The sequence below is a fragment of the Acipenser ruthenus genome, chromosome 16 (assembly GCF_902713425.1).
Source record: "Acipenser ruthenus chromosome 16, fAciRut3.2 maternal haplotype, whole genome shotgun sequence".
NCBI classification, from domain to species: Eukaryota; Metazoa; Chordata; class Actinopteri; order Acipenseriformes; family Acipenseridae; genus Acipenser; species Acipenser ruthenus.
Window position 1 is genome coordinate 33,118,482 of NC_081204.1, and position 27,868 is coordinate 33,146,349.

A 27,868-nucleotide genomic window follows, 5' to 3' on the forward strand; every position below is an offset into this window, starting at 1 on the left:
ACAGTCTTTGGGCGGGGTCTCTCTTCAAAACTCAACGCGAATGTCTTCATTTTTCCTGGGTGTGGTTTCAGACAGTTCCGTTAGCAGGAAATTCAGCTAGAGACCTACTCAGAGCTGCGAGCGCAAGATAACACTGAGCCACACAAACTTGAGAAAACTGCCGAAAAGAAAAAAAAAAAGAACAAGTTAATCCAAAAGAGTTTTGTTTAAACGGTGTGAAATAACTTCTCTTGGCAGTGTTTGTCTTGTGAAAAACCTTGCTGCTGGGGAAAGCTGATGGGCAAAAGTTAGAATTGCTGAAAAGTTTCGAGAGTACAGTTCATTTTCTCAAAGCTCTGAGCAGACCGAGACAGGAAAATGCCGAAAACCGTGAGTACTTATATATATATATATAAGATTACTATCAAAGTAGTGTGCCAGATTTTCTAAATGTGCGAGATTAATTGGGGAATAAAGTTATGGTTACACTTAAATTACCTTTTTAATTAAAATTGTGGACTCACGAGTACAGTAGGCGACTGGAAATATCTCAAAATGCACTGCTGAACACAGTTTCGCTGGTAGTGTATTTACGTTCATACTGTAGCCAGTGTTTAATAATACTAACAATTTATATGTATGTATGACCAAACCCCGGATTAATTGAATTTGTGTACCGTTAGGTAGAAACTAAAACATCATTAAACATGAAACTGCCATTACGCTGAGTTCGTTTTTTTTGCTGAAGAGGGTTAGTAGTTTCAGGAAGCAGAGGGGGGATGGGGTCGGGGCTGTTGGAAACCATGCGCATGTACTTTGTATCTCACAGCATCCCTCGGTTTATTGTAATGCTATTCGAGTGAGCTGTATCGCGAAAAACAGTTACTCAGTAGCGGCACAAAGAACCACTGTCTGCTGGAACCTGATTGGTTGAAAAGTGTGCCTCTCAAATTCAATGGCCTTTCTGTGCCTGGAAATGCCTCCTGTCTGCCCACAGTCCTAGGCCCGGAGCCCAGCTTCATTTTGTTGCACATAGGCGGGTACTGTGTGGACAAATCTTTTTTTTTTTTATTCAGTTCTTTTTTTAAGTCGGATACTGGGACTTTTTGACAGTCAGGTTTAAGACAACTATACACAGCAGCTAACGCAAATTGCGCTCCTCAGAAGTCACCGGTAAACGGCTAACACTAAGGCGTGGTTGCTTGTCGCCCACACGCGTGCATACCGAAATGCGTAACGTCGTGATTTGGAGATGTTATCCCCTTAATCTGACCAATTTACCGTAGATTATACAGGCAGGGATTTTAACGGCCCACACTTGGAAACTTTTTTTTTTTTTTGCGATGATAATATATCAGACTTTCATTTTAACTTTTTCAAAAGCAATATTAGATACTTACTAATAGTTATGTTTTTTTAAAAGTCTACAGTAATGACAGTTTGCACTTTCTATAAATATTCTTGATTGATTTGTCTGTTTGCCAAATCGTGTGTTTCCATCCTCTCCACCTCTCAATAAAACCTTGTATTTCTGTACCCCAGATAACCCAGCGGGTAGCTGCCTGCAATGTGCCCTGTTGTCATAGTGTACTGTGTACTAACAGCCCCCTAGCTCTGCTGTTTAAATGTTGCAACTATGTTTAGATATGTCTTTGGTGCCATGCATATAAATTAATAAATAAATCAATCGTCTCAGCTCAATGGTCGATTCTGAAGAGTTGTCTTATAAAACAACAGTCTATTAAGTAAAACATTCTTTCACTGTTGTGGTAATAGAGAGGCCTTGTGATACTTCATGACATATCCACATACAACTTTCACACAGCATTTAGTTTATTCTTTATTTCGATTTGTTTTTAAAAAGTGGACCCCCGAACAAGTACGTTAGAGAACCTCTTTGCTGACTCTGCAATCCTTCCCCTCTCACGCGTTGGTTTATTCGGTTAATGATTTTACACCCACATGACATCGTTGAGATTTATACCATGGACACCGCAGGTATCGGTCTGTCCAGATCAAAGACGTGGATATCTGGGTCTTATAAATACTGGGTCCTGACCTGTGTCAAAAAGATGTGAGTCTGTTTTAATGAAATAATACAAGAAATGAGCTGGCTTACTTACCAGCGTTCTAGAACAGTTTCATGTACACCAAACTATATTGCATTTCATTGAAAAGACTCATAAAAACATTGTACAGTAGAACTCCTGAGTTAAGACTTTGTGAATAGATCCCAGGGTATGTCTTTGTTAGTATTTCTAGTTTTGATTCAGTTTCAATATCATGTTTTAAAAAAAGTTACGCTTTTATTAGTCTTTATAATAATGAATGTAAGTAAATAATAATAAAAAAAATCTTGAATTCACCAGTTTGCCATCTGGTGGGAAGTAAATCTGACTAGGTAAGCAACTCTGAAATGAAGTGCATCCTCCTTCTGAAAGAATTCTCCAAGGCCTGTGCAAGCAGCTGTCTGTTTTCTTACCAGACTGGCATGTTTGTACTGGTTTAAACAGTAACGTTTCCACACGTGTTAAACACTTGCTTGTGTGTTATTGTAAGTACTTTACCCTACTCCCCTACCCAGCCGGTATATACAAAGAGCAGCAGTTAGACACATGCTTAGTGCTTTTACTGGTCTGCTGTTTTGAGTGGCGATAGAGATGAGAGTTAAATACTTTTTTTTGGTCTGTTTTCAATGGATGGAAAATGACCAAAGTGATGTAACAATAAGTTAAGAGGTCAGGGATTTTTTTTTTTTTCTAGCATTGTCTCAATGCCATGGCATTAATTTTATTTACACCTACAATTTGCTGAATAGATTTATATTTTAAAAAAACAATAATAAAAAAAAAATTTAAGGTTCCAGGTTTTGGTTGCAAATTAAATGAAGTCATTTTGGGGTTGGTACTAAAACCAACTGGCATTCAATTCTTCCTTAAATACTGCTGGCTTTGGTTCAACTTCCCAAGAAACTGTGCTGCAGAGTGACTCAAGGCTCTGGCCTACGTCAGCTCCCCGCCGGCTCTTTCCTGGCTCCCAGTCACTTGACGCTGCCTTGGTCGGACGACCTTATTTGGCAGTTTATGAAGCAAAGCTCCCCGCTACAGGGAGCACAATGATGTGGTGTTATCTCAGCTCAGTCATCACCCAAGAAGCTAGGAGGCCGACCTGCTTTATTACACCACTACGCAGCCTCACGGAAAACACTAATTACAGCACCCCTAGACTTCCACACACACTCTCACTTACTCAGTGTCTGTACAATATGGAAATGGAGACATGATGTAATGAGCGGGGATTCCAGCATTTCAGCTAGGAGTGTAGTGACTAATAATAGCAGGCCAAATCAGGATAACGGAAAATATCTTTTTTTATTTTTTTTTGGCAAAAGGATCATCATGCCGATGTAGAGAATCAGTGCATGGTCTATTTATTACATGCTGTAGCTTCTTGTGTAACAGTCAGACCGAACAGTCTGTAGCTAAGGTTTTTCTGAGTGTGCGAGATGTACCAATCAGATAAAAGAATGGAGTGCTGAGCAAACTCCAAATTGAGATCCTTATCACACAGAGACAGTGGGGAGCATGAGAGCTGGAGCCTTGAATACCTCCTGATCATAGCTCCACTATAACCATGCTATTGTCCAGAGAGGCATGCTATTCACCGACGCTACAGCACAGCTATATCTCTAGTAGAGGCAGTATTTCAGATTTCAATCAGACCAAGCACAGCAACATGCTTGTCCCTGCCTGTCAAGATATCCTGCTTTGAAAATAGACAGAAGCTGAGGCTAATGGACAGAGGGTGTCTAGATAGGAACCTGCTTCTATATAGAGGTGCTATGCAGAATTCTGACACAGGGCGTGACCTACCTCAAATGCCTTTGAACCCAGCTGATTTCTGAACAGCTCCATTTCGGGTAGAGCTGGTAGAGGTGCGTTTGTTACAAGGGTTTAGTGCAGACTGACCAGTTTCATATGCATGTTACCTTGACACTGCTGTGTTGTTGTGTTACTAGGGGTACTGTTACCAGGCTGGTGCTGAAATTGGGTAAGGCTGATGCAGTGCTTTCATATCAGTAACGCACACATAGTATTGATGCTTAATCAATATACCACATGATCAGGCACTATTCAGCATGGAAAGTGTGTATTTCTTGACATCATTTATTAGTGTTTCCATCTTTGTATCTGCATATTATTATCGAATGCTTGGTGTGTCGCTCTTGAGCTTGATTGTTTGATCGTTTGCCCGGCTGGTCCCAAGAAATATATTTTCAGTGGATCTTAAAGCAGACCCAACATGAAGGCCGGGATGATCTTTCTGTCTTTAATTCACTCGACCTGCATTTTAGTGCAAGAATATAAGAATGCCAAAGTGCACCCAGACTTGATTCGTGGTGTTTGCCAGTGAAATGAAGTCATGTGTTCATTATTGTACTGTTTTATATCTTGCATTTAAATTCTCAAACCGTTCAAGTGCTAAGCAACAGAGGCAACACATGTAAGTTTGTGTGGCTAGACCAGCGGTATGTAAGCAGGGCATGAAGTACCTCTGGAAGCATGACAAGCTGAGCGGAGATTAACAGTTTGTAATAAAGTAAGCTGCAGGCGGTAGCTGGTGTTAAAGGTTAAATAATGTGAACTATCCCAGGGCTTGCAGCTGAATCTTGCAGCCGGGTGCTATAAAGCAGAGCAGTCTGTGAGAACAAAGCAATTAATCAAGCTGTGTGGTGGTTTGGATTTGAATGGTGCAACACTGGGTTGAAACTGAAATGTTCTGACAAACACATTTCAAGACTGGCGTCTTGCTCGCTGGCGTGCCCAATCTAATCCAAGAGTCATTTCTTGTACGTTGGAGACTTCTCGTAGCTTCTAAAGTGAGTCTGGATGGAGTTTTGATTCACAGTGCACTGAATTCTTTTTGATCCCTGTATTGTCTTCAGTAAACGACCTGCTACAGGTTTTATTTCAGCTGAAGAAGTCATTGACGATTCTATTGTTTCATTAACTGCAGAACCCACTGCACAAGCCTTGGTTGGGTTTTGTGGTTTATTTGCCACGGTATTAGATTACAAGCTTCCCGCCCAAATCAGGTTGCATTAGAAACCATCCACATGTCACAAACTCTGAATGAAACTTGTTTTGAAGACATGCGAAATCTAAATCAGCCAGTGGGTTTGTCCCCAAGTTGCATGTTTTTCATCACCTCCAGTTTTTAAGTTTCTGTACAGAAAGTTGTCCTCCTTCTCATTTCCTGTTTATTTAACACATTTTGGTGTTTGACCTTGCTGGCACGTTGCTGACCTCTGCATTGTTACTGCAGAGAAGTCTCACAGGAGGAAGCCGAAAGCTAAATCCCTTCCCTGCTGTGGTCAAACAGAGCGGTTCACTGTTCGAAATTACATTTGATCATATATTTAAGCAGAGTTTGCTTTTCAGAAGGTCTGTATGTGATATTAATGAATATTGCATCAGGTACCGTTGCAGACTTTTTGATTACTAGTTTAGTTTGGCTCAGAGCCTGAAGATTATGTAAAAGCCATTTCACTGTAACCGCATTACAGACCGTGTTGCGTATAATTTGGAACACCAAGAACATAATTTTAAAGTCTTAACAAAATCTGTTTATTGAAACCCCAGCATCTGTAGCAGCGCATTAGTCGCTTCAGGGTATTCTTATTTAAAGAGGTCTGAAATCACGGGGAGGGCCAGGTTTGATTTGTTTAATGCTGGTTGTTTTCCTTAACCCTTTTAGGTACAAGGGGACATATGTGTACCACAAATAAAAAAGATGCTGTCTTTCTTATACTTGCAATGAGCTTTCAGTTTCCTCGTGATACTTGATTCACATTCAAATGTGTTTTAAGAAACCATTTTGAACAACCGCCCTATTCCTTGTGTACCTTAAGGAGTTGGGATGGATCATTTTAGGGTCAAGCCAGTGATACGTACTGTGCTGCAGTCTCTTGTAATGACCAAAACAAGAGAGTAAATACATGGGGAAACACCCAGGCAGGATTTATATTGAATAGGGGGTATTTACTTCCACCACTCTTTGGATAATTAAAACAGACCTTTTTCATCGTTTTTAAATACTGGGTGCAGTACGTAATTAAGTGGTGGCCATTATACTACATACAGTTTTACTGTAGTAAATATTATGAAAAATGATGTAGTCCATTTTTTAAGGGTTCCCAGTAAAATTTAATACATAAATCCTGAAACAAGGTAGGTTCACCCCTTGAGGATAAAGCCCTTTACACAGGAATCTGTATTTCCGAGGAAAGCACAGGAGCATGGTACCCTAGTGAATGAAACTAGAGTTGGAACCCTCTGTCCTGAATCACTGGGCATTCCAGTAGTAGGAGCACTCCCCAGTCCAGACAATGTAACTGGGAATTAGGCTGTGCAGCAGTTATCCTAAATTAACATTTAGGAAGGGTGTAACCTGTTCGATTTGTGCTGAAATAGAAGCTGTTCGTACATGTTCTGTCTCCTCATTGCTTTAATCATTGTTTTTAAAGTCCCTGCCTCCTACTAATTATTTAGAAGACAGTGTTAAACTGTTCAACTCCAAATCATTTGCATGTAAAACCTGCATTCCATGTGACCTTTGACCTTTAACCTGGATTCATGAAGTGTTGACAGAGCTGTTTGAAAACTGGATTACCAGTCTATAGTTGTTGCTGGGAGTCCATGTTATGTGTTCTATGTGTGCTTGCCTCAAGGCACTGTAATGCTTTGTGGAGTTAATCTGGAAACATAGGGACGTTTTACAACTGAGGTACGAAAAAGGTCATAAGAGGGGTAAAACCGAATAAACCTGCATTATTACCCAGCGTCAAACCCCAGCAGTGTCGAGAGAAGTCAGTTACTGTCAAAGGAAAGGCCTGTGACTTCTGGGTCTCACCAATGATTGTTCATTCAGTAATTGTTCTTGGAATAGACTCAAGAGAACTTTAAGGGACCCACCCTTACCATGGCAGCACTTTCCGTGTCTTAGTTCCTCCTTTACATATTCAATATGAGCTTTTTTTTATATACCAGAAAAATGTCTGACTGTGCAGGGTTCAGGCCGCACAGTATCCTCGCTTCTGGACAGGGTGGGAGTTCAGTGCTCCGGTGTAACCAGTAACACCCTGGAGTTTATTTTGAGTTGCTTAACTCAAAATAAACTCTGTCTGTCTCAGTTCACTGCAGTGCCACCAATAACAGTGGAGCATTCTTATTTAGCGGTTGATGTAATACCAATATACATGTAGAAAAAATAAACTTCAGCTTGGTAATAGGTTTTGAAGGGGGAAAGTGCTCCACACCACACACTGCTGTCACAAAGCCCTGGTGCGATCCCCTCCCAGCAGACCGGTTCGCTCTCGTGTTGGTGAAGGCAGGAAGTGGCATTGTGACAGGCGCTTGTGATATTGAGGGAGGGCCACTGACACATTCAGTAATGTCAGCCACACAACTGTGAAATAGTGCAGCCCTTTGTGAGGGCCGTGGGGCGTTGCCAGCGTGGAGAACTTTGCATCATTCTTACCAAGCTTCTGGTGATTGTTTGAGACCAGGCTGGTCATAGTGAGACAGGGTTACAATCTCCTCCAACCCACTCAGCTGGCACTTTCTGAATGTGTACCTTCAGTCTTTGGCCAGCGGGGGCTTCCAGTCCATTGTTTCAGGCCTTTTTTTATTTTATGTCTCATTTGTCAATGATTCGTAAGGTTAAGTAGCAGGTCACATAACATCATCTCCCCATTTCCAGGAATTACACCTAAAGATTGCTGACTTTGAGATTAGTTAGATATGGCTTTAATTCCCTTAAAAGGATATGCAGTCAAAGCATGTGACTTGAGCCCTTTTTCAAAGTGGACTGGTGTTTAGTGTAAAAGTGAAGGAGGAGGCAAAGGAAGCAACTCAGCAGAAGGGGGATGTGTTGCTATTGCTGTTGAAATGAATGCAATTTCACACCTGGACTGTAGCTGTTTTGCATTTCTCATCACATTTTCTCAAATGAGATTCAAAGGAGCACTCATGCAGATGAAGCTTGTCAGCCTGCTTGGGCCCAAAGGCCTAGCTAAGAGGATGTGGTTTGCTTCCTCTAGTAGTACTGTACGATCGTATAGCTTTCTTGCAGAGCACTGAGTGTAGCTTGCTTACTGGAAGTGAGTATTACTGTGTGACAGTATTAACTAATACAGGAAATCAGCAACGCCATGGGTATGTTTTGCAACAGAAAGGACTTTTTACATGTTTGTTCATTCCATAAGTTCCTCACAAAAATATGTTTTTATCCAGTTTGACAAACTTCTATTATTACTGTTAATTTAAGGTTGAAATATTTTCAATATGCTTACAGTCTCAGAACTCCACCCTGCTTTTCACCCAGCACACAGATCAAACAGATACAGCTGGTTCACAACCTGCCTTTCACAGTCCTCTGCAGCCGCTGTCTTCCTGCTTGCTTCAGCACTTCAGAAGCTGTCTCTGGGATGCTGGTCATTCCTGGTAGATGCACGGCACAGTGGTCCTGAATTTCAGTCTGCGTTAGGCTTAGCAACTCTGTGTCCATGTGATTATAATAAAGGCTTCTGGTGTTGTTCAGAGGAAGGGGAAGGAAACTGAATAACAGGTCACATTTTAAAGCAGGGGTCTGGTCTCCGGAGAATCCCGAGCTCTGATTGGATTAGTGGTATGAAAAGCCCATTTAACTCTGCTGAAGAAGGGGGCTGGTTTAATGAAGTGTAATCCCTGTAAAAATGGCAAGCGCTTTCATATGACTCGGTGGAAACGCGGGGTTAGGCAGGAGAACCTTTAAGAAACAGTTTGAGACCTGCGGGGAAAGCGTGATGTCTGTGAGTACGCCTGCTATATTCTGAAATCAAATGAATGTGACTGCAGTGGAATGCATGAGAGTAAGACGTTTAGATTGTGAAGCAGTACAATTGTTAAATATGTCAAGCTTGGATCAAGAGTTCAAGTGAAAGGAATGATAGAATTGGGCTTGAGACAGTCCACTGAGTCTCAGAGTCCTAATGTGTGACCTCCTGAGAACAGCAGTTGGGGTAATAATTAGAAGCTTGAATGTTTTTAGCACACACCTTGCTAGAATGACCTTGGACTAGTACGATTACCACGAAACTTAAGCATATAATGGTGTGGGGATTGAGGTGTATTACTGTGACTACAGCTATTATAAAAAAAACAAAAGCATAAGTGACTAAGGTCTCTAATTGGAAAGGTAAGCTTTTCACATAACAGCAACCCTGGGAACAAGTGGAAATTGCAAAACAGTGACGTGTGTTTTATGACACGAAGAAAAAAGCTATTGAAACCCAATAGATGGTGGATGAATGGATTACTGATATAAAAGAAGGTTTCAAGACATTTTAATGAAAAAATAGGAGGGTTGGAGTCTAATTAATGGCAACGCTGGCTTCAGTAACAGTGTTTTCAATCTGGAAGTCGGCAAGCGCTTCAATAAGTGGCTTTTTCAGGGATAGACAGATGGCTTGTAAGAAAAGAAAGGTTTGTCTTCCAGACCAAAACATTTATTCAGCTAAACTCCGACTCATTTAAGGGCTGTGGAATCAGGATTCAGTGATCCACAATGATTCGCAGTGGTTGTTTTACTCCTGCCCCCCTAGGACTGATTTTCTATACAAGTTGAAACCTGTCCCAATGACTCTGTTTCAGGGGTATCCAGCTGTGCTGCTTTGCTGTGTTTGTACTTGTGGGACCATGACACATGATGTGTCCTTCTGCGCTGGGAACAAAGCCCCCTCTGCTACAGAGTACTGTGATAGTTTGGGCCTCTTGGCATTCCACACGCCCGAAGCACAATGAATATGTTGAGTATGGCATGTTGTACTCAGACTATTTACAATACAAGCTGGAACTGTGGCGTTTAAATGAATTCTTGCAGTATATTTATGGACTCATATACTGTAAGAGGGGCAGCGTTACATTTAGAAACCACAGTTTTAATACAGTGCATTACCCCTCCCCCTTCGCTGCCTTGTCTTAGGCTGGTACCCTGACAGTGGCAGGGCTGCCAAGTGATTTACCATAAGGACCAGCTTCCTGGGAAAAGGTTGCCACAGTCAGTCTTCTCTCCGCTTCTAATTGAGTCTTCACCCCTGGCAGTGAAAAACACTTTGCAGGTTCAGTCACTAAACACTGCAGGTCTCCCTGCTCCGCAGAGATTTGGCAGACAGCCGTACCAGGCACGGAAGACCTCCCTTCTCCCTCACCCTCAATGGAAAACATCATCAGTTTCAAATCAGTTTCTTATCCCCTGTGGAATGCGTGTGCTTCTTGAAGTTACATCCAAACCACTGATCGTTTTAGATGCTGTTGATGCAGTAATTGTCTCTTGCTTCTTTCCATATCAGCTGTGAGTGTTTTGTCGTGTAGTGTGCTATTGAAATCTTCAGAGTACTGTACATACACCCCTTAGATTAATTCATTAATCAGATTTGACATTATATTTAATCAGACATGAAGGACTAGCAAAACAAAAAACATACACTTTTTTTTTTTAATGAATCCTGATCTGTGTTCTGCTAGGCTATGCTTTTGCTTCCTCCCAGCCAGGACTGAACCCAGAAAGATGATGATTTCTCATTAAAAACTGGGTGGCTCCCAGAACTGGCCTTTCACTTCCCATTTTTAGCATTATGAGAAGTTATTGGCAACAATATCCTTATTTTTAGCAGCAGCTCATAGACATTTAGAGTTTCAGTATGACCTCTTATAGTGGAAGAGGTGAGAACTGTAAAATCTGTTTTCTACTCGGTGACTTCATGTGTAGGTTTTCAGATTTAGAGACAAAAACTGTGCATTCCCTTCCCTTACTGTAGTCTATTATTATTATTATTATTATTATTATTATTATTATTATTATTATTATTATTACATTCATGTTTGAATTACAAAACACATTTTAGACAAGCAAACACATTGTGTGTGATGTGTGCTTATGTAATAGTGCACTGTAGCTGAGGGTCATAGTGCATTGCTATTGCTATTATAAACCCTAAACTGTATACCTGTTATGGTGAAGGGGAGTTGGGTTTATACCGGATTGTGCAAGGCTGCTGGAAGGCGTGAGATCTTTCGTTCCTAAGATTACTGGGCATCTAATGGGGTTTCTTGAATTGTGATTGTCTGGGCTGACCTGTGACAGGTAATAAAGCACTCTAACATTCTTGTGTTGGTTCTGTTCACAGATCAGCGTGCGAGTCACCACAATGGATGCAGAGCTGGAGTTTGCTATCCAGCCCAACACGACTGGCAAACAGCTCTTTGATCAGGTAGGTCCAAGCCTGGCCAGGTTCCTCTTCATAAAGCCACCATCTACCAGGGAACATGAGCTTACTTATAGAGGGGCCTGCTTTTAATAATATAATCAGCTTGAGATCATAATAAGCCCCTCCTTTAACTTTATTAATCACACAGGGATGATTCCTCTCCACTCAAAACAGCAGGCCAGTAGCCTAATACAATGTGCATCTATGCCTTTTGGTATTTGTTGAAGATGCTGGAACTGCTGAATTTATTCTCCTAGTGCAGCCTTTCTTTAAAATGACTTGGTGCTGATGTATGGGTGACTGTAGTGCATTGCCCGGTCCATGCTGAAATGGAAACATGCAGGCTGTGTATTTAGTGCTGCTGATTTGTACAGTTCCTGTTTTAGTAAGAGTCCTTCTCCTCACAGCCCTGGCTCTGTCCTCAGTTACTGCAGCCTCTCTGCATGGACAGAACCCCCTCCCTGTGACCGGCACAGCAGCAGTGTTGCTTCAGACTGACACCTTTCTGTTGAAGCCTTTCTCTCATTCGCTGCTTAATCCTTTGCAACGTGCCGTAGCAACGTGGTACAGCAGGGCACCATCTCATGCAGCACAGTCTGCTATATGTATATATATATATATATCCTAAAGGTTTCATTGAAGGGTTATTCAAGATTTCTAGTCTTAGGAAATTGTGTGTAATTATAATAATAAAACTGGGACAGCAAGCAAGCATGTGTGCATTTTACAGTGAAAGAAAATGACTTCAAAAATTCTTTATCTCTGCAGTGACAATAGTGCTGAACTTCCCCCCCACCTTAAAATGACTGTAAATCATTCTGTTTGCATTAAGGATTTTGCTGCCCGCTGTGTCTCCACTGATGCAGGTCATTGCTCATGGCAGTGGCTACACGCCCTGCTTTATTAGTGCTTGTGCAGATTTGGAGTCGACTGGGTTGTACCACCATGCTGCTGTCTAGCCCCTAGCTGTGGTGCGTAATGTCTTAGTAATGTAAGGCAGTGCAGGAAATCTCGTGTCTCAGCAAATTAAAAATAACCCTATGAAACAGGATTTAACAACATGGTGGTGCTTTTAACACTAAACACACTTACTCTGGGCAGATATATTGTAGAACCATGCTTTGAAGAGTTTTGGGCTCATCAAAATTACAGTATGCCCTGAAAAAGAAAGTTGATATTCTGGAAAAACAAAAACATAGAAAGTGGCTTATTTTTTCCACTGCATTATTCTGCAGGCTCCAGTCTCTCCCAATAAAAATAAATGCAGCAGTCCTTATTTGAACACTAGTGTGTTGCACATTGTGGTCCAGACTGGGGGAGGGGTTAAGTAGCAAACCTTTTAACAAGCCCCTCAAATCAGCCTTCTCCAAACAGGGTTACATTTAATAAGTCTGTTCCTACATGCTGTGGTAACAGCAGGATAAGAGCTGCTCATGTGTTATACTTTCCTTCGACACACAGAAGCTGCAAGGGTGGGAACTCTAGATTGGGAGCAGGGGGCAGAAAGATCAGAATTATTATTTACAGCTGTTTGGGAGTCCGTTAGCTATTCCAGCTGCAATCCCCTAAGGTCCAATTTAGCCAACGGTCGACCGCTGACTCACAGTATCCATTTTCTCTGTGAACTGATTCAGCTCTCCACGTTCAAGACAGCACAGACTGGCTTTGTAATGTGTTCCCTGTGCCTGCTGCTGCTGCTGCTGCCACACACACACACACACACACACACATTAGGCAGTCCGCAGTGATTTGCAGTGGTTAGTAACATGCTGCTTAGTTAGGAGATGGGATTGTGTAAACTTGTTTCTGCAGTATATGGGTGTGGTCTGTTCTGCACTGTGTTTGGATTAAACGAACACAACACTGGGTGTTTTCCAGTGCCGCTCGTGTGAGTGGAAAGATCTAGAAATAGTTGTGAAGATTGTTCAAGTCATCACTGCTTTCATTTCTGATGCTTGTCTGGGCTCCTTTTGTTCTAATGGTTTGATATTAAATAGTTTATATTGTAACCCTGTTTTAGCACTGAGAAGCTTTGCAGAAAGACTGCCCTCAGATAGATAATTAAACTGTTTCAGTGTCTTAAACTAAGAAATAGTTTTCAGTTCAGCTGGACTCCCGAGTACTAAAGCGATCAGTGGAGTTATCCTGCAGACCTGCAGACCTGCACTGGTGCCACTTGTGGTGTCTGCGTTGTAAGAATTTTGTGCTGCATGAAGTTTGTTCATTTCGCGAGGCTGGGGACATGTGTGAAGATTTCCTGTGTTGGCGGTTCAGGGTTGTAAAATAAAGAGGGTCTGTGGTAAAATAATTGCCTTTCACTTGTGGGATTTATTCCCAGACGAGGCTGCTGCTCCTGCCAGATTAGATGCAATATGGGAAACAGCCACAGCTTTCCATAGTGCATGTGCTCAAGGAACGTTCATTTTGTGGATGTGGCATTAATCAGCTTGTAGGATAGCAGGGTCATGCATGAGCTAGTATAGGCACAGTACAGGAAAATAAAGGGGTGCGTTTCTAAATGAGGCTTCCCTAAAGAAATACATTGGTTTTGTGTAACCCGATTCTGGTAGTCTAGGTATTTTTTATTTTATTTTTATTTTTTTCCCCATCTGCTTCACAATACATTATAAATTAGATACTGTAGTTAGAGTAGTATTGTATTATGTGCTAATTAATGCTAATGAAGAATCTAAATAATGACAGCAGATAATGTTAAACAGGAGAAACAGGATGTCAGGTCATTAATTGGGTATCCATTAGATTAGAGTCAAGAAACAGCAATGCCCCGGACCACACCTGGGATTAATTAGAATTACAATTACAGCAGAATTGTTTGCTGAAATTACAATTACACCAAAAAGTAACATAAACAACTGCCCACATTAACATGTTTACTCTATCGTAAATAACCCAGCAACAGTCACAGGGATAAATACAGAAACATACTATAGAACTTTTTTTTTTTTGTTTTCAAATAAACAGGGTCACTAAAAGTGTTTGAAAATACAAGAGCAATGATCGTATGACAAATAAATGCCAAACTGAACTGTATTGATCAGTTATGTGGTATAATTACAGTTCCGCAGCTGTACCCAGGTTCAATTTCCAATGCTGTTGTAATTGAATTAGGAATTGCACAATTACACTTGTAATGGACCCCAGGCGTGCCCCAAGCTACCCACAGGCACAGGATGTTGACAGCAGCTGCAATGAACTCCTCACTGTGATACGTGATGCTGATGCTTTCACATGAACTAAAAACAGCTGAATAATTCAAATCACTGTTCCACTGTTCTGTGCCCGGCAGTAAAGTGTTCTTACAGCAGCTGGCCCTGTGAGTACAGTTTTAATACAGCACATGCTGTGAACATCTGGCAGCCCCTGAGACAACTATTGCAGGACTCTCAATTGCATTCAAAAAGCACTTAATGCCCACATAAATGGATAAAGACCCAGTGGCCAAACTGCTGACCTCTTCCTCGGTGCTGGTAGATTTCTTGGCAGTCGTTTGGTTTTTAGCGCCTCCCAGACACAACACGTAGCAGCCTGATTGAAAGCATCTTGGTCTGGGATGCTTTTCCGCTGTTTGTGCAGGAGCAGATGGGCTTTCTCTGGTGACGAGCGTTCTAATTTGGACACATGGGCCGGCTTCCTGTGGATCCACAATGAGACTCTTGTATTCCCTTTCAGAATACAATCCTCGCCTGTCCTATTCACCCTCGTTCCTCTCTTATTGTTTTTCTCTTTCCTTTTGAAAGAGCAGTATGATAAAGCTACTTGTGAACGTGTACTGACTGCACGCTATACTGTACTAGCCTCTTATTCAGCCTTCATGTAAACAGCAAGGTGTGCCCGTGTCAGCCACAGTGTGAACACCTACACACCGTATTGACCACTTCTGGTGTTTCTATGCCTTACTGTATCTGTATTTTACAGCTGCTTTCCATCATGAATAAAATTGTGATTTGCCATAGGTGCTTGCCACCTGCTGGGCACTAAACACATGACGTAGGATAAATTAACATTTAGAAAAAGCATGATTGGAAAATATAAATTCACGCTGTAGGAACAAATTTTGCAGTTTATTTTCCCAAAGAGCCTTTTCCCAGCTAACTCATCAACTTTACTGTGGTGTCTCCCAAGTTCAGACAACTATGGAAATCAATTGAAATCAGTAACATCCTGAGCTGAAACTGCCTGGGCTGTACGGTATATAGACAGGAAGTTTCCAGCTGCACTGTTAGTGGAATTTCTTGGCTTCCTGAACTAGACTAGCTTGCCTTCGTGATCCCTTTGTCTCTTGAGATTGAAGGCTGTTATTTTAAGACGCTGAAGTGGGGAACATGGAAACAGTGCCCTGTCAGAACTGAAGGGATAAAGAGGCCTGGCTTGTGTAACAGCAATACACAGTATGTGTCGTCATGCACAGGATGTTCATTTATTGTACAGCAAATTAGTCAGCAGTGCAGTGACCAAGTAAACGATGCAATATCAGGGATTTCATAAAGAGGGCGAGGCTATTTTAGGGTTATCCCAGGAGATGACAGCTCAGTTTTGTGGAAGTTCATTTATTTAGGTGCAGTCTGAAAATGACCATGTGCAACGCGTTTGGAAATTGAAACGACTTCCTGATGATATTTCTGTTAAACATTACGCAGTGTTTCACTGCTTTACAGAACAATACGGAATCCATTGGGAGGTAATTCCTCGCAAAAGCCATCACATGTTTAATCTGAGTGAGAAAATGGGCACGTTTTGACATCTATTGAGAGTGGTTTACAAGTTCTGTAATTGCAAGAATAGAAAACTATAACTCCAGACAGCTAGCAGTGCAACCTGCGTCTCTCTTGAAAAACAGTGAGAGTAACAGTTCTTAGAGGCTAAAGAAAGAGCTTGTGAGAGTTGTGCAGATTCCACAGTACAACATTCATTGCCCAGTAAATATGGGGTGCTAGTCAGAAGTGAGAATTTACCCTCCGTGAGTACAGTACTGCTAGAAAACCAGCAACTCGGAAAATTGACTCGGAGTGCATTAAAAGATGTGGAGATGAAGATTGCGTTCAGGGACACAGCCTGAAGTAGTGTTACTGTACTACTTCAATAGTCCTTCACCTTTTAATGAAGTGTGGGTTTGGTTTAGACTCTAGCGCTCCCCTGGCTTTTTCATTTTTCAAGAGCATCAACAGGAATATTCGTTTATTTCTAATGAAACTGATTCGCTCTTCCTGTATTGGGTCTGATGCTGACTGGAGCCGACATTGCTTTCTTAATAGGAGGTCTTGCAGCTAATCTTCTGAGAGAGCAGACAATTGGATTACCCATTCGCTGCTTTATAATCTTTGAATCTTTTTTTTTACCCCATTCCCAATCAGTCAGTTGGGACTGCATCAGTTAAACAATGATACAGTTCATGTTTAGATGAACGCTCATCCCACTTCCCTGTACCAGACCTCTCTCTTACATTGGGTGCTTTGTTAAACTGTAATTAGGATTGACACAGAATTGGAGTTGGCTCTGGTGCTGAAAGGACGTCCTTTTCTTGATTTAAGATAATATGGCATGATTCAGTTTTAGAAAAACAAATAAACAAGCCTGCAAAATAGTATTCAGCCAGAAACGGCTCTTTTTTACTAAATAAGTCTTTCCATTCAGCGCTGAATAAAGTTGTTGGTGAGGTTTCAGCTGGTCTGGACAGTGTGAACCTTATTTAGAAAACTTGCCAGCTTTACGATATATAGTATTTATTCATTCTTTAACCAGGAATAAAACCACTGAGACGATCTCGACGATATTGCTTTGTCATGCTGGTGACTGTAGTATTGTTGTCAATCCTGTAGAATACTGTAGTCAGGGAATAAATGTTGTTGAAGAACCGTTGTACCTTTTTAAAAATACTCCCTAACAAGAACTTTCCATCTCCTTGCATATTTATTTTGTTTAACAGAAATCTTTCGTCACTATTAAGCTTCAAGGCCTCATCTGGGCGCAGGCTATTTTGCTATTTTAACTGTGTGCAATGGGCCTCGTTCTTTCTGCTCTCCTCCTCTGACACCTCCCACCCGCTCTCCTGGAAACTCAAGCCTTTTCTGAGCTTGCGGCTCAGCAGACACCCACCTCAAGGTTTAGTTACCATCTCAGGAATGTGCCGCCAGACGCTTGCTTGTTGATTTTATACAGCTGGAAAGGAGAGGGAGGGTCTTGCACAGGGCTCCGTTGATAGGAGTCTTTGATTTTTGCTGATTCACATCTTGTGGTGGATTTAGATTTAGTTTTAACCATCTTGTTAAATGTATTTTATGGTGACACTGGAACAGTATAGACGGCTTAAATACCCGCCAAAAAATGCCCAAATGCACATGAGTGAGGGGGGGTTGCAGGTCCACAGTCCTCCTGGTAGAGGTGTGGCGCTTGCTAGTTAGCTTGACCGAGGCGTTCAGAGCTGTTGATGGAGGGGGGGTTGCAAGGTGCAGCAGAGCTGTGATGTCACTAATAAACACCACGGCTTTGATTTTTTCCCAGGTGGTGAAGACCATCGGCCTGAGGGAGGTGTGGTTCTTCGGACTGCAGTACCAGGACACCAAGAGCTTCTCCACATGGCTCAAGCTCAACAAGAAGGTGAGCGGCTTTTACTGTTTTGTCAGGAGCGTCATCTGTGGCCTCGCAGCGGCTCCCAGCTTGGTGGATAGTTCATATAACATTGATGACTGTCATCTACTCCTGCTCCAGGTGCACCCAGCAGTCATCGCTTCTATAAATGTGTAAAAGCAGCTTGGCGTTTTGCTGTTGTAAGGGCCATATTTTCAAAGTGTTTCCTTTCCATTCTTTAATTAACTAACCCTATTTTTTTAAAGAAAAAAAAACATGTTAATGTTGCAGAACGTTACCAAAACACATTGAGAGGAGAACTTTAAATATAGAACTTAGTTGATTTGGTTTTAGTTTGGTTAAATTATTGAAATGCTAGAGTAAACGTTTTGTCGCGTGCCCCTGCAGGTGACTGCCCAGGATGTGCGCAAGGAAAGCCCCCTGCTGTTCAAGTTCCGTGCGAAGTTCTACCCCGAGGACGTGTCCGAGGAGCTGATCCAGGACATCACGCAGCGCCTCTTCTTCCTGCAGGTCAAGGAGGGGCTCCTCAACGATGACATCTACTGCCCGCCCGAGACCGCCGTGCTGCTCGGCTCCTACGCCGTGCAAGCCAAGTACGGAGACTTCAACAAAGACCTGCACAAAACAGGCTACCTGAGCAATGACAAGCTGCTGCCACAGAGGTAGGCCCTACTCCTAGAGCGAAGCTGCAATCACTAGTCCTTCAGCTGTAATTGTCCTTTTCAATACATTTCTGTTTGGGACCGTCACAATGGGTGTGTTATATCTTTATTAGTCCATGTCTTTGTACATATTTGTATAGGGAAGCTGGCTCGGCTGCACACCTTATTATCAAAGGGACCAGGATTCTACATGTACTGCACAATAACAGCAATCCATCTAAAATCTCGCCGTCAGCTTTCAACACCACCACCCACCCTTACATTTCCTTTGAAGCTTTTAGAAGTGATTTAAATTTGGCTCGATTCAAATCCCTATTATTTGGTGCTCTGTATCAAATCCCCTCTGGTAAGAAAGCATTCCTTGGAAATGGGTGCCAGGCTGAGAAGAGGGGGTTTGCTCGAAGTGGCGTGGGTTGTGGTTGGCGTGGCGTCTTCATTTATCCCGGCTGGTTTTTGTCTGCAGAGTGTTGGAGCAGCACAAGCTGAACAAGGAGCAGTGGGAAGAGCGGATTCAGGTCTGGCACGAGGAACACAGAGGAATTCTAAGGTATCTTACACAGGGAATACTGCGCATTCTAGAACTGCTGCACTTACCACACAGAACCCAGGGTCACACTTATCAACCAGTGGTGTTCTTTACAGAGTCCTGGAACTTCCTAATAATAGCCCTGTGACTGTGACTGATAAAATGAGGGTGAAATCAGGTTCTATTTTTAACACACTTCCAGCTACACAACGTTAATGAAGGGATCTGTTGGGTTAATAACTCTTTTTTACACAAGTAAAATGGGACTTAAACCATGCATAGTGTTTAAATGCATTATTTTCACCATGGTATACAGTACACTGACACAAAGCATAGGAAAGCAGGCGCAATCATGGCTAAAACAAAAAGAAACATTCAAAACGTGGTCAAATAATGCTAGTTTTTACCTGTGGAATATATTCGGAAGACACTGATTTAAGAGGCTTTTATTTTTCTCCTGCAAACGAAGGTAAAATAATCACAGCAAACAATCAGGGCCAGTGATTTAAAACCATTTTGAAATATGAATTCAATGAAAAAGAAAAAAAAAAACAGTCTTGAGAAACTTTGGTATTTTCCACATTCCACATTTTCCTGAATTTTCAGAAAAAACAAACAAAAAAAAAACACTGGTCTGCATTCATGCATTTTGTAACAATTGTAAGTCGCTCTGGATAAGGGTGTCTGCTAAGAAATAAATAATAATAATAACTCAAGTGGCCATTAAGCCATTCCCTCGCCCTGTGCTTTCTTTCTTTCTATCTTTTTTTTTTTTTTTTTTTTTTTTAAGGTAAAATATATTTGAGTAGTTTCACGAGGACACATTGAGATCCATGCTTTTGTCTCTGTCTCTGAATAGAGAGGATTCCATGATGGAGTACCTGAAGATCGCCCAGGATCTGGAAATGTACGGAGTGAACTATTTCAGCATCAAGAACAAGAAAGGCTCTGAACTGTGGCTGGGAGTGGACGCCCTGGGACTCAATATATACGAGCATAATGACAAGTACGCTCTACACAGCACAGGAAAAGCAGGGCTGGGCTGGACTGAGGGCTATGGGTGCTGTTATCTAGCAAGTAATGCCCTGCTGGGTTGGGTATTTGTGCTTCATCGGAGTCACAAATCTGTCTTCTATGTTTTGTACAGTGCTGTAATTTACTTGCACAGCACTCGTACAACATAAGAGGCTAATTGTGAATGTTGATGACAGATTGCTCTTGTGAATATCTAAATATTGAGACGGGGCAGCAGCATTGTAGACTCAGCACTTCACAGCTGTGTCAATTAACAAGCTCCACTGCAGGCTATATTTATAACTTGTTTTTTTACCCTCTGTTTTAAAGGATGAACCCTAAGATTGGATTCCCATGGAGTGAAATCAGAAATATTTCCTTTAACGATAAGAAGTTTGTAATCAAGCCGATTGACAAAAAAGCTCCTGTAAGTACTCACCACAGTATTTATTTTTTATTACATTTTAGGGCATGTCTTATGCATATGTTAACATTAAGGGAATCATATCGAACTTAAAATGCAACCCAGCACACAGTAATAAGTGTTTCTAATGTCATCATTATATTTTAGTTTTCTATTTAAATAAAAGAATACCTTTGTCCAGGCTTCTGAAGGACTGTACCATACCATACCAATTTAATTTACAGTATATAGCGTCCTTCATGTGCAAGCATTCCAGGATACTATGAAAAAATAAAAAATAAAATAAAATAAACAGCAAGTCTAAAGAGCTCCAAACTGCTCGCTAGTGAAAGGCCAATTCAGAACTTAGATTTAAAAATACTGACCGACTCAGAATTCTGGATACAATATCGACGTGAGTTCCAAAGTGAAGGAGCTCGAAAACTAAAAGCCCTTGAACTGTAGGTTTTTAACCTAGTTCTTGGAATAACCAACCAGGGCCAGAACCACGAATAGCCTTGGAATAGGACACATGAACGGGACTATCGGGTTGTTTTGTTAGGTTGATCATTTTGTCCTGGGCTCAACAACAAAAAGACATGCTGCCAATCTGCATGTTGGCACTGGGTGACGTCGCAGAGGGTGGATAAAGACGCCTGCTCTCTGTTTCAGGACTTTGTGTTCTACGCCCCTCGTCTGAGGATCAACAAGCGCATCCTGGCTCTGTGCATGGGTAACCACGAGCTGTACATGCGGCGACGCAAGCCCGACACCATCGAGGTGCAACAGATGAAGGCGCAGGCCCGCGAGGAGAAGCACCAGAAGCAGATGGACAGGTCGGTGCTGCTCTGCATTAATGCATTCTTTAACTCCTAATGCCTAATTTAATGCCTAAGAGACCTTGACTTTTATTACCGAGTGGTTTGGTTAGACTTTAAAAAAACAAACCTAGCAGTGCATCAAAGACTGGAGTAAACCTGTTGAAAGCATGCCCCTTAGTTTGTTCTAGCAAATGCATGAGTGGAGGGAGCTGCCCCCTGATTGTGCTGTTCTCACAGGGCACTGCTGGAGAATGAGAAGAAGAAGCGAGAGATGGCTGAGAAGGACAAGGAGAAGATTGAGAAGGAGAAGGCAGAGCTGATGGAAAAGCTCGCCCTGATTGAGGAGCAGACAAAGAAGGCCCAGCAAGGTTGGGATCCACACATGTAGTATTGGACTGTGTATATAATCCACACAGTATAGTATAGGACTGTGTATATAATCCACACAGTATAGTATAGCACTGTGTATATAATACACACAGTATAGTATAGCACTGTGTATATAATACATACAGTATAGTATAGCACTGTGTATATAATACATACAGTATAGTATAGCACTGTGTATATAATACATACAGTATAGTATAGGACTGTGTATATAATCCACACAGTATAGTATAGCACTGTGTATATAATCCACACAGTATAGTATAGCACTGTGTATATAATACACACAGTATAGTATAGGACTGTGTATATAATCCACACAGTATAGTATAGCACTGTGTATATAATACACACAGTATAGTATAGCACTGTGTATATAATCCACACAGTATAGTATAGCACTGTGTATATAATACACACAGTATAGTATAGCACTGTGTATATAATCCACACAGTATAGTATAGCACTGTGTATATAATACACACAGTATAGTATAGCACTGTGTATATAATACATACAGTATAGTATAGCACTGTGTATATAATACATACAGTATAGTATAGCACTGTGTATATAATACATACAGTATAGTATAGCACTGTGTATATAATACATACAGTATAGTATAGGACTGTGTATATAATCCACACAGTATAGTATAGGACTGTGGGGCGGGGGGGTTGACAGAGCCTGACCGAGCATCCCTCTCCCCTCAGAGCTGGAGGAGCAGACCCGACGGGCCATCGAGCTGGATCAGGAGAGGAAGCGGGCCAAGGAGGAGGCAGAGAGGCTGGAGAAGGAGCGCAGGATGGCAGAGGAGGCCAAGGCCGCCCTGCTGCATCAGTCTGAGAGCCAAATGAAGAACCAGGAGCACCTGGTGAGGAAACCAACAGATAAAACAGCATCGATTCAAACCAGGTGTACAGACACAGACCCGGATCCACTGACAGAATCCCCGCTCAGTATGCAGGACAGGGCATTTACTGCCACTACAGCCCATATACCTGCCTCTCTATTATACCTGGCATTTTCGGTTTGGATAAATCACTACCAACATGCGTGTAGTTAGAATACTTCAGCGCTGAAATTTCAGGTACAGTGGTGATGTTAATTGCTTAGACCAGGGGTTTTCAACCGGGGGTACGTGTACCCTTGGGGGTACTTCTAAGGGTCATAGGGGGTACGTAGGACAACTCAGAAATGCACAAATAGAAAGCGAATACGAGTGCTTCCAAAGAGATTCCCAAATACTGTCTTAATTATGTGCATCCAATTAAGTTTTAAGAATTAAGCCTGCTGTTTGGTATTCTGTCTTAAACCAGCAGTTTGTCAGCACCAGACTGTTGTGAAAAATGATATTTTAAATTAAACGGGAAAAATGTTGATCAGATTATTCTGCTTTTTATTGCAACTGTGGTACCCTTCAGTGAATGAAGATTATAAAGGGTACTTTAGCTGAAACCTCCCGACAGAAGGGGTTTCAGTTTCAATTGCCGTATATACCTTGATTTTCAAGCTCAGCATTACTGGAGAGCACACTAAACTGCTTTACATAAACAAGAATTCTTACCGACCCGAAAAAAGAGTTTTTTACAGAAGGTGTTGATGAGATGACAGATCTATCTGATGGCTAACTTCTTCACATTTACGCACCAGTCAAACAATTTGGTGTAAAATCAAAACCAGACCCAGCATTTATAAAATTATTTTTGATCCTAGTTCCTGAGGGTTGTGGCTACAGTTTTTAGGTAGGAGATCACTACATTACAGAAATGTATTTGAGAGTACTTTTTTATATTCAGACTAGGTAATCGTAGGGTATATTTCATCATCTTAATAATCTTCAGACTCTCAGCTGTTTAGAAATGTTTAATACGGTATATGTTTGGTCACTCAGACTTCAAACAGGTAGGGAAGGGTTAAATGCACGTCTGTGCAGAAGGCGAGGATAGCTTTCATTTTTATATCTCTACATCTGCTGACTCGTGTTCTGTTTCTGCAGGCCACTGAACTGGCGGAATTAACTTCGAAAATCTCCCTCCTGGAGGACACCCAGAAGAAGAAGGAAACCGAAGCCATGGAGTGGCAGCAGAAGGTGCGGTGCTCCTTGTGTGTCACCAACTGTCAAGAGAGCTGAGCTGCAGTGTGCAGGGCAGGACTTAGAAACAAACCAAGAGCCTTTGGCTCCAAGGCTGTGTGCGCTTTCTTGGTCATTTTATTGCCTCTCAGCTCTTAAGATTCCCTGAATTCCCCTTAATAAAGCAAAGGTATAAGTTTGAATCCTGGGCTATATAGCACAGTGGTCATGAAAGGGTTAACAGTACTAAGCATGGGTACCCAGCATAGGGCTGTTATAGGTAGGGCGGAATTAAAAGCAATTATCAGGGTGACTTTCCAAGCATATGAGGCTTACTATCGGCTAAAAGTGGATTCTTGCCCCAGAGCAAAATCTTAATAAGCTAATCAGTCCCCTGTCATTTTTTCCTTATTCTAAAAATAGTGACCTGACCCACAGTGTAACTGACACATGTACATATGTAGCTCTGTATAGACCCTAGCTGTGTGTGTGGGTGTGGGTGTGGGAGGGGGGGCGGGGGCGGGGGGGTGCGGAGCGGAGCTCGTCCTAGGCGTCTCTGTCTATGAAGGGTGGTCTCGGTTTCTGTAAGGCAGGGAAATCCTGTTTGCCTGGGAGGATGTTGGGTGCCCCATTGTGTTATTTTCCATATTTTGGGGGTTTTGAAAGAATATGATAATAAATGGCAATTCCCACATGTCCTGTTATTGTGCTTCCTAAAATAAACACAGAGGTAGTGTAGTGTTCCCTTGCTTTATGAATTGAAACGCTGTCTATGCAATACAGCCGACAGGGTTTCAAAATCAAAAGTCAAAGCCGTGCAGCAGTCCGGGATGTTCGTTGTAGGGGCGCTGATAGTTTAGTTTCAGGCAGGTGTTAAACGTTAAATCATTGTCAAACATAGGTGGTAAACTTAGTGTGTAGAGTAAAGCTATTTCTGTTTCATACTAGTCTTAGGTAATCTGGTAAAATTGGATCCTATATCACCATGCCAAAACATCAGAAGCTTGACAGTTTAATATACTGCCATTTAATATACTGATTAAAAAATGAAAGCCTGTTACAAAGTAGATCCTAATGATTGCTAAAGACCGTCCTTGACTTCTAATAGCTATGCATCATTAATGAAGATTTGTGAAACAATCCCATTTGAGGGAGTAGAAATCCGATCCCCTTGGCTGTAGCAGTGTTTTGAAATGCCTAACTGTGTGTGTGTGTGTGTGTGTGTCTGTGCTGCTGCAGGCAGCCTCGGTCCAGGAGGACCTGGAGAGGACCAAGGAGGAGCTGAGGAAGAAGGTGATGGTGTGTCACGTTCAGGAGCCAGTCCACTCAGAGAATGAGAACGACGAGAACGAGGAGAACGGAGCCGAGGCCAGTGCAGAGCTCACGTCAGAGGGGACCATCCAAGACCGCAGTGAGGAGGAGCGCAGGACCGAGGCCGAGAAGAACGAGCGCGTGCAGAAGCACCTCCTGGTGAGCAGGGGGCCCAGAGGGAGGGGCTTAGCTGTGGAATAACAGGAGAACATGCCTGGCTGTTTAAAACAGGATATATTCACCCAGTTTAATGGTTCCCCTATCCACGCAATACAGTATTGGAGCGCTGATTGACAAGCATAAGCATTAGATAGCAAAAAACACAAGTTTACTTGAACCGAGGGGTGAGACACAGCCAGGAATGCAGTTCAATTACAGGACCAGTCTAGATATCAGATATCGTTCTTTATAAACTATTTTTATTAACTTGGTGGCACAGTGGGATGTCAGTGCCTTGGACACTGGCCATCATCTCTGGGACCTGCGTCAGCGATGTGATTTGTAGTTTTAGATTCTCTGGGACCTGGGTCATCGATGTGATTGTAGTTTTAGATTCTCTGGGACCTGGGTCATCGATGTGATTGTAGTTTTAGATGTTTGAGTTTGATTGTGAGTAGAGCTCTTGTTATTTCATGATCATTCAGTTAATTTATAGTGAAGCTATTCTGATAGAAAACTGTGCTGTTTCAGAACCCTTCACTAATTGTCTGTCCAGAATGTAGCGAGGGAGCACCGCTGTGTGCTGTCATTTAGTGACTCTGTTTTCTGTCTTCTTAAGGCTCTGACCTCCGAGCTCGCCAACGCCCGGGACGAGACCAAGAAAACGGCGAACGACATGATACACGCGGAGAACGTGCGGGCGGGGCGCGACAAGTACAAGACGCTGCGCCAGATCCGGCAGGGCAACACCAAACAGCGTGTCGACGAGTTTGAGTCCATGTGATCTGCACCAGCCAGTCGCACCACAGAGGAGTCCCAGCGGGCCTGTCGCCCTTCACTGCAAACCTGCTTTCACTGGACTCTGAAAAGAACAACACTGATTGCATTGCTATCACTGTTTAACAATATGGAGGGGATCTTTTGCCTTCATATTGCAGCCTGCAGCATAGTTCCTTTAGTCCCGCTTGCAATTTAATTCCAGTTGTAGTCTGAACTGATCAGTACAGGAGCTACATCTTTATCTACCATGTCCAGTTTTCTTATGCAAACTTCATCCCTGTGCTGTAATTTAACCTTGATGATACAAGCCACCAATGGAATAGAATTAAAGTTAAATATTGAGATAGGCATCATGTGGTAAAGTCAGTATTATGTGAGTGGAACTTTGCACTACCTCAGTGCTACACACACACACACGCACACACACATTATATATATATATACATATATATATATGTCTGTTTTGCCAATTGGCCACATTGCCAAAGGAAACCAACAACTCAAGTTGCAACCAAGTGGCAACAAAGTGACATTTGCACCCAGAATTAACACTGGTATAAATATAAGAGACTGCAGGACATATTTCACAGTGTCCAGTTGTGCAGCTACCGCAAGACTCGAAATCCTTTTATATGTTGTGCCTTTAAAGCAATACAATGTGAAGTGCAGGTTTGCAGTGTGTAAAACGGCAGGTCCGCCAGTGTCAGTAATTTCAGTAAAGGATGAAAAATGCCGAAAAAAAACTGTATTTCTTAAAATTTTAAGCTTTTTTTTTTTTTTAACTGTACAATATTGTGTTCTTGGAAAGGCACATAATTCCCACCTGTGAACGCAATGAAAGGCAAATACGTACTTTTGCAGTATTATTAAAAAAAAAAAAAAAAATTCAGTATTAGAAATGTTTATTCAATAAATTCAATACATAGCATTGCAAAGCCACAATTAGTGCTTTCTGCTTGGTTACACATCTCAATGAGTATTCTATTTTCAATGTGTATCTACTATAATGGCTCTCTTATACCTGTGCACAGTTTCATAGATACATAGGAGGTTTTTTATATAACAAATCTGTATATTAAAAGCACCAGCTGTTTTAAAAAGGATTTAAAAAAAAAAAAAAATGTCGCTTGATTGTTAAGACTTGTAGAACATTTTTTGTTTGTATTAAAAAACAGATAAAAAGAACTAGCTTTTTGATTTTTGTAAAAGAAGCGTCTATTTACTAATGTAACCGTCCCATTGGCATGTTAGTTTTACGTTTTTGTTCATTTAAATTATGTGAAAGACAAAAAAAAAAAAAAAAAAGTTCCTATCTAAAGAATGTTAATATTGTTGTGTTGCTGTATTTCTAATGCCAAGCGGAGCTTGTTCTGCTGATAGGTTTGCTGCTCAGAAAGCATTCTCAAACTGTTAATAAAATTGAACAAATAAAGAAAACTCGAAGAGTGACGTTTTGATTTCCGTAGTAAGCGGTTCTAGTGAAGCAGTAATCAGAGGGGCTTTGGGTAGTCATGCTTTTGTGCCGGGTCCTGGTGATAACCATTGTCCAGTGGATTGTTGCTCTTGTGGGTCGTTTTAAAGTTATTTTAAATAATGTTTTAAAGTGTGTTTTATTGGATTTAATAAAGTTTGATATTCATGATACCAATTTGCAATGTTGCAGGCTTCTTTCACAAAACTTTGAAACTCACAAGTTGAAACTTTGTGGATTTGCCCAATGTAGTTTATTTATTTTTAATAATAGCATTTCTGTTTTGCTTTGTTTTTGTGCTGTGAAGAAATATCACAAGGCAATTTAATAGTGAAAATATCTGCATGACACGTGGCATTG

General features: G+C 41.6%; 1 protein-coding gene across 2 annotated transcripts; it reads left to right on the top strand.

Moving 5' to 3' along the window:
* Positions 1-27,681, top strand: LOC117412354 (moesin). Of its 2 annotated transcripts, XM_058989511.1 has the most exons (13): positions 1-369; positions 11,207-11,290; positions 17,807-17,902; positions 18,281-18,555; positions 19,019-19,102; positions 19,941-20,087; positions 20,426-20,522; positions 21,171-21,334; positions 21,557-21,687; positions 22,427-22,587; positions 23,713-23,805; positions 25,027-25,257; positions 25,877-27,681. In XM_058989511.1, exons 1-13 carry the CDS (start codon positions 358-360, stop codon positions 26,039-26,041), a joined length of 1,740 nt encoding a protein of 579 aa, XP_058845494.1. In that variant the 5' UTR covers positions 1-357; the 3' UTR covers positions 26,042-27,681. The 2 variants fall into 2 exon arrangements, with proteins under 2 accessions (XP_058845494.1, XP_058845495.1); XM_058989512.1 differs by lacking the exons at positions 1-369; positions 17,807-17,902; positions 18,281-18,555 and having other exon boundaries at positions 11,232-11,290.
* Positions 27,682-27,868: the final 187 nt, after the last annotated feature.